Source organism: Leptosomus discolor, chromosome 1 (genome assembly GCF_034619465.1).
Source record: "Leptosomus discolor isolate bLepDis1 chromosome 1, bLepDis1.hap2, whole genome shotgun sequence".
Lineage (NCBI taxonomy): Eukaryota > Metazoa > Chordata > Aves > Leptosomiformes > Leptosomidae > Leptosomus > Leptosomus discolor.
In genome coordinates this window covers 140,333,192-140,340,234 of record NC_141391.1, presented here as the reverse complement: position 1 = coordinate 140,340,234, position 7,043 = coordinate 140,333,192, and the positions used below count along the sequence as shown (strand labels likewise).

General features: G+C 37.9%; 1 protein-coding gene across 1 annotated transcript in view; it reads right to left on the bottom strand.

Annotated features, from left to right (window-relative positions):
- The window catches only part of SMC1B (structural maintenance of chromosomes 1B), a 37,253-nt gene continuing 30,210 nt past the window's right edge, over positions 1-7,043 (bottom strand). Inside the window, exons 21-25 of the mRNA XM_086461114.1 lie at positions 6,416-6,570; positions 3,972-4,123; positions 3,658-3,727; positions 385-495; positions 1-111 (exon numbers count right to left, since the gene is read on the bottom strand). Of these exons, the coding sequence (XP_086317240.1) occupies positions 1-111; positions 385-495; positions 3,658-3,727; positions 3,972-4,123; positions 6,416-6,570 (599 nt within the window). The remainder of the gene's footprint in view (positions 112-384; positions 496-3,657; positions 3,728-3,971; positions 4,124-6,415; positions 6,571-7,043) is intronic.

Below are 7,043 nucleotides of genomic sequence, written 5' to 3'. Positions count from 1 at the left end.
TTATTCTGACGCAGAATTGCGTTTGTGCTTCTCTGTTCTTTCCTGGTCATCGACGTCTGGATACTCGGTAAGGTCCAAAGTCAGTACTCGACTGAACATAAAGTCATCGTGCTGAGAAGAGGAAGGATCACACAATAGAAAACAATTCTGTTATTTGAAATAAGCATTTCAGAAGTGACTGAGAGATACAGTAATGAGCTTGAGTCACCAAAGTGATCTTTTCACGGGACCAGCACCTGCCCTTACTTCTGAACACAAAGGTGTTCAAATCCAGCAACACAATTACGGATACGATCCACTGTAGTAACACTTAGGGTGCAAACAGTACTTCAACAAAACCCAGTGTCTATTATTTAACAAAATCTGGTAATAAGTAATTGTTACCTCTGGACACACTCCAATCAATGCATCTGCTCTGGAATAAAACTCTTCCTTTAGAGAAATGACTATCATTTGCAATTGCTGGTGTGCCTGTTCTCTAATGAAACTTGATACCTTTGGAAAGAAGCCAAATATTTTAATAAGTTAGTTCTGGCAGACTTACGCTATACTATAATTAGGGAATGAGAAGGAAAGAAGTGAACGCATTAGCTGCAGAATTCAGTAATTCAGTTATAAAATAAGCAGGATAAAATAAGTAATAGAATGGGTCTTAAGATGATCCCTCAGATTTGCTGCTTTATGAAAACACATAAGAAAATCATCAGTCACTCCAATGAATAAAGTTATAGAAAAAGGCCAGTGCCAACAAAAAATATTTTACTTCATGTAACTAGAAAGGAAAGTGGAAATTCCTGAATAAGGGGAAAAAAGTATGAAGAGGTTGTGACTGGCTGTATACTAAGATTTTAAATACATATGAGTTCACTGCAAATAGCAACATTTTCTTCAATGATCTGCAAAATCAAGGTACAAATATTAAGTTGTAAATTGGTGGCTGAGTAAGGCAGCACCCCACAATATAAATTAAATGCTGAATAAAGAGCAACCAGTACATTTTTAATGAGACTTTTGTCTGCACAGTTATATCTATGTGATAGGGAAGTAATTTTTTCAAAGGAAGAACTGCCTTTATTTTGTGGTATAATTACAAGTAAATTATTTGAGATCTGCTTTAGTAAATCCTTAAACCGAAAGAAATGGAAAGAAAAAGACTTGGTTCTAAGCATAAACCCTGGATACCAGCGAGTACTAGCAACAATGCTTTTCCATGTATCATTTTTGCTCACTTGCACTATTTAATTCCTCTGCCTGAAAGTTCTGGTGCTTTCCAATTACCACTGCATCTTACAGACAAGGAAAGAGATAGGAAAGACCCTGGGAGCAGGGAAACATTAAGTTAGTTATACTTACAGATCACTGCAATTTTGCTTTTGCCCATTCTGCAATTTAAGACACTTTTCGCACATGCTTAAAGAATTAACTTCTCCTTATAACAAAACCTGGATAGATCTCGAAGCCAATAAAAAGAATTTTCTAGGAAACCACTATTTTGTCACCCTCCTCCTGCGCTCCATAGGCAGCTGCTCTCCAAGCACACGAGGCAATATGCTTACATACCTTTTATACCATGTACACACCTTTTAGCAATCCTGCCCCAGCCCCTCCATGCCGCATGTCGTTACGGGAGCTGCAGGCAGGAGGAGGACTGCGGGCGGGCAGCAAGGCAAGCGGGGGGATGTGGTGGGCAGGGGCTGTGCAGCCGGCGTGCCCCAGCCTGACGGGAGATGGCATCTCCAGCCATGAAGGTTACAGAATGGGCAGAAGCCCGATTCCACTTCAAAGCAGGAAGCTCTGTGTAACTTCCCAGTCAGATTAGATGGGCCCCAAGGACCCAACTAAAGGCTTAATGTAGACTACTAAGGCAATTACAGGGTTAATCCTAATGTGTAATGTCAAAGTTTAATAGCTCTTTGGCCATAAAGTGGTATTTATGGATGTTATTTTTATCAATACATTCAACCAGAACTTACAGTAAATAAAACTTTCTGCGTTAATGTTCTTTGTTTTCTTGAATACACGTTTTAAAAACATACGTTATTGTTGCTGGTGCATCAAATGAAATAACATTTTTACAGTTTGAAAGTGTAAGTTGTAAGCCTAGGAACCACTTGGCTAACAACTGTTAATATGACTGTCTCTTGTGGGCTACAAATGTGCTTTTACCTGAAGAAAAGTAAACCAGATTTGAAATACGTTTGCATTGAGAAACCCAGCTGCGTAAGAGAAAAATCAGGTATCCTTTGTTTGTAGCGTTCTGAAGAAGAATGGTGCTTGGCATATTCGTAGGTATGAAGTGGACATCTCTTCTGCCAAGCGTGTCAGAATGAGCCTACTCGGGAAGGCAAAGTGCAGCCAAAGTGCCTCCTTACTTTTTCTCTCGTCAGCTGTGTTAATGCATTATTTGTAGTCTCCTCAGAAAGTTGATCCCATACTAGACACCGTGAACTTCATTGAATGTGTACGTAATTGACGACTGGTGCATCTACAACTGCAACAGGAACTTATATGGATAGACTAAGGTCATCCAGGCAATGAGGTGCAATTCTGTTAGGCATGATCTGGGACCCCTGTCCAGCTCCAGACAGAACCATGGAGAATTTTACATTCATATCCAAAAGCCCACCTCTGAAGGCTGAAGAGAAAGGAAGTACTAATCACCTAATACGCTACAGCTTTGATGAAAGGCAAAACCGTGAAATTTAGCACTAACTAGTGTAATAGCGGACAGTGAAGAAAGACAGTGAAGGAAAACTTGGGAGGCAGCCTGCATAAATCTTAAGTCATCAGCCATGGCACGTTTGACTCCAGAATTAGGAATAACATCCACAAAACACAATACTGGTTATTTAACCAAAATACGTGATCTTTAACTGTTATCAATGCAAGTAGAAATATAGCTTGATCTTACTTTACATGGAAAGGAATGTTTCCACAGAAAAAAATGCAGGCACATGCAGAGATCTTTGATTCCTCTCCCGCATACAGTTTCCTTGCATTGATCCCCTCCTCCCAGAGGCTGACCTCTACAGTTGGCAATCTTTACTGTTTGTATTCTATCACGAGTTTTTGTTACAGTCAACAGTTATTAGCAAAAACATGAAGAGAAACTGAGAGGAGAACAGGAAGCTATTATAATCGAGCAAGAATTCAATGTGACTGCAACGATGGAGTTGCAGCCCTTAATTGGTGTTAATGCAAAAACATTTAGTAGGTCAATAAATACTCCAGTGACAGAATGACTTTTGATTTTCAACATGCAGATTACCTCTAAGTAGTAGAAAGGAGTGTAATGAACTCAAAGGCCTTTAAAAATTCAAACCAACCCAACCCAGCCAGCAATTCACAAGTGACCGTCACGTCAGATTGTGCCACACGTTGTCACGTGGCATGCTTTCACACTTCTGACCTGTTTTTCTCAACTTCACAGTTTGGGGACTGATTAGAACAAGATTTATGAATTTAAACCTAGCCTTAGCCTAACATCTCATACAACCATTATTTCAGTCCTAAACAAATATATTTTAAAACAGGTTAAGACAGTGTAATCAACCTCTTTGTCCCAACAGCCTGTTAATTAATTAAAAGTAGCCATCCTTCTACAAGAGACATCATTATATTGCTGATAAAAGGATAAGGTGAAAGGAACCAACTTACTTTATCAATGTTTGTGTTATCCAGGGCAGCATCTATCTCATCTAAAATAAAAAAAGGTGCTGGCCGAAAACTGTGGAAGAGAAGAGAGTATTTTGCATTTAGATGCAAAAATGTTAATAAACATTCTAATTACTTTAGAGATTCATTAACTCTATCATAAAATTTTGACAAGAAGTATCGACAAGTAAAGAATAAGGACTTCAGTAATGTCTGGATACTGTATTAGCAGATTTTTTTAAACACGTTTCTCAGTATCTATCTTCCTGCCACTTATTCAGCCACATACTCAGATAATGCCATAGTATTTCTTTTACCTGTGTATAGCAAACACAAGAGCCAGAGCTGCCACAGATTTTTCACCTCCGGACAAACAGTCCATTGGCATAAAGCGCTTTCCCGGAGCCACGCAGTTAAAACCAATGCCTTCCAGGTAAGGCTCCTCAGGATTTTCGGGACTAAGGAATGCCTGGAAATGCATACATTTCATTATCAGTAGTGGCATTTTAAGAATTAAGATGGATATTTTTTAGGTTTAAATACTGACTGAGCTAGTGTAGAAACTGGTAAGGAAGCTACCTTTGTTCACCTATACTGAAGAGTAGCACTGTAAAATTTCCCATTGAATATGCCTTTGTTAAAGAACCATGAGCCAGGAGGCTAATTAACAAAACCATTTTGGAAATTGCTGCGCATATTTGTTATTTACAAACTTTCAATTACTAAATAAACTTGATTTTATCACATTTTATCTAATGGCTTTAATTTTTATTATTATTATTATTAAAATTTTAGACTTCAAAAGCAGTTTTCTTTTTTGTTCGGAAGTAAGTATACTTCCAAAATTACACTTTTTGTGAAGAAAGTCCTCCACACAAGAGGATACAGAAAAAATGAAAAATTTCCCTAGTTCACACTCATTTCAAATGGCTCTTCTCGGATCACAGATACAGTTGAAGAAAAAGAAAACAAAACATTACATGTACTTGATTTAAAATAATCTCTGCGGTAAACAGTCCTGGAAGTAAGATAGAGTGCTTGCGGTATCCTTCTCGTTTTCTCTGCGGAGAGAATGCCTGTCGTTGTTACTACAATGTTTTTCAGGCTGTAAGCGTGTCAGTACCTTGCAATGTAACTCCCAGTTCCGTGCCACCGCATACAACTCTGCAAGAGCACGTTTTCAGATGTGTGGACACTGTTAGCACAAATGATGCTGTGTTGTACTGGGGTACATACACGCCTTGCTCATCAAGATACAAAAAGAACAATGTTTCTCTCTCCGCAAAAGAAGAATGAAAGAGAACTGGTGTTGAAGCCAGCAGTGAATCTGTGTCTAGAATTTCTTTTAGTAGTTTCTTTTAAAGTACTTTTACACACGATGTGCTGATGAACTAAATTTTACTGAGCAATATACTCAGTGCACGAATGTTCTGAGTCCAGAAGCTCTGGCAGTTAAACTACATCCATCAAAGGTTCTCTTTTTTGGACTGGATAGTAAAGCATTATTAAGAAATATAAAAATATTAAGAAACGTTAACTTTAATATTAAGAAATTTGCATGTTAAAGTTTTTTAAAGTTGCTTAAAAGGCATCTGTTCAAGCTGCAACCTCAGCCACCTCCTCTGACGGCAAAACTCAGAGCTAACCCCCTCCTTAGCTAACGAGAGCAATCACCACACACAGAGCAGTCATTTCTCTTCTAATGCAATTAGACCAGCTTCCCCCAGCTGCTATGTAAGTATCTAGTGGGCAGTTTTAGCTTCCCAGCTAATCACAGGATAATCTCTTGACCAGGTTACCATGATGGCTCAAATCAAGGCACAGCATCACGGACCTCAGAAAGCAAGCACCCAACTAATTATTTTTTTGGCAACGCATCTGGAAATACTGGCTGTTTCAGAGTGATGGGAAGTCAAGACCTGCCTGATGTTTAGTCTAGGGCAGAAGATATGTGCCCATTAATCACAAAGAAAGAAATGTTTTATTATCCTGTCCATCCTAGAAGCAGAAAGAATATATTTAAAGATATTTAAGGTGTTCACCAGGTATCTGACTCTGAGGGAAAACACAAAATCTGAAGTTTAACACAGACAAGAGTTCAAACCTGAGCCCTTTAAACATTCAAGCATCTACAGAATTTGATGTAACCAAAGCATTTGCGAGTTTCCTCTTTTCTTTTGGCATTAATACTAGAACACTAGTGAAGATTAGTACAATCATGACACAATTTTTCTACAGGTTTCTTAAAAGCTGCGAACACATCAAGTCTATCTTTTTAAAATATTTAAGTGAGGTATAAGGAGCTTCAAAATCTCATACAAAACACCAGCACTAAAATAATTATTTAGGATTTTTAGTTTTATCTATACTACTAATAAAATGTTTTTAATTACTTATCATTGGTATCACTAGATCTGTAAACCAATGTTATTTTTAAATTAAGTATTTCAATATCTTTCACATTTGTGTCATGGTAATTTACAACTCTGCTAAATACAAAGAGTAAAACTAACCCAAACTGAGTAGTTCCCAATCTAGTTAACACCTTAGGTCACATTTCTCTGTCTAAAGTCAAGCATGCTTTGGTGTATTACCTACTCCCCCTCTGACCCTAAAATTCAACAGTCTTTATTATTTGTGTAACTTTCTTCTTCAGGACCGAAATTGTCTTTGGAAACGAAAAGTGTTACTAAGGTCTCACAGTCTAGATACCAAAGCATTAGGTAGGCCTTTTAAGCCAAGCATCGAGAACATGACACACCTGAGCACTACTGTTTCTGCAGAGTTTCTTGTAGATCTGATCAATAGCTACGGAAGCATGCTCAAAGCACCGACTAAAAAGCTCGTATCTCCTTTTTTTCACCTGTTCAAATTCTTGCTTGCACGTTCTGGCCTCCTTTCTGCTGGTCTCAAAAGCTATGAAAAAAATTACTGAAATTACTCCATAGTAAGCCTCTAAGCAAATACACAGAACAAACATATATTGTGTATCATAACAAGCACCAAGGAAAATATTGCAGAGAAACTTCTAATGCACCTACAAGGAGCATACCAATACTATGAGTTTCCTACCAGATTTCAAAAAAATGAGAAGTTGGAATGAATTCAATGCTCTATGTCACATTTGTCTGGAGCAATGGACAAAATTCTCTTATTTCCTTCTGTAATCTGGGTAGCCTTAAGCAGCACCAGCATCTACCTGTAACAGCTTCAGAACTCCGTGGGCTTCTTAATATGTGAACATCTGCAATGCTCTTTGAGGACACCAGTAATTTTGCAGTAATACTTGTGTCCGAATTCTGGACAACATATATATGTTCCTTCAATTATTTAAGAAAAATTTGAAGAACCTTATGATTGAAGTCAGTAATATTTAGAAAACAGCTAGA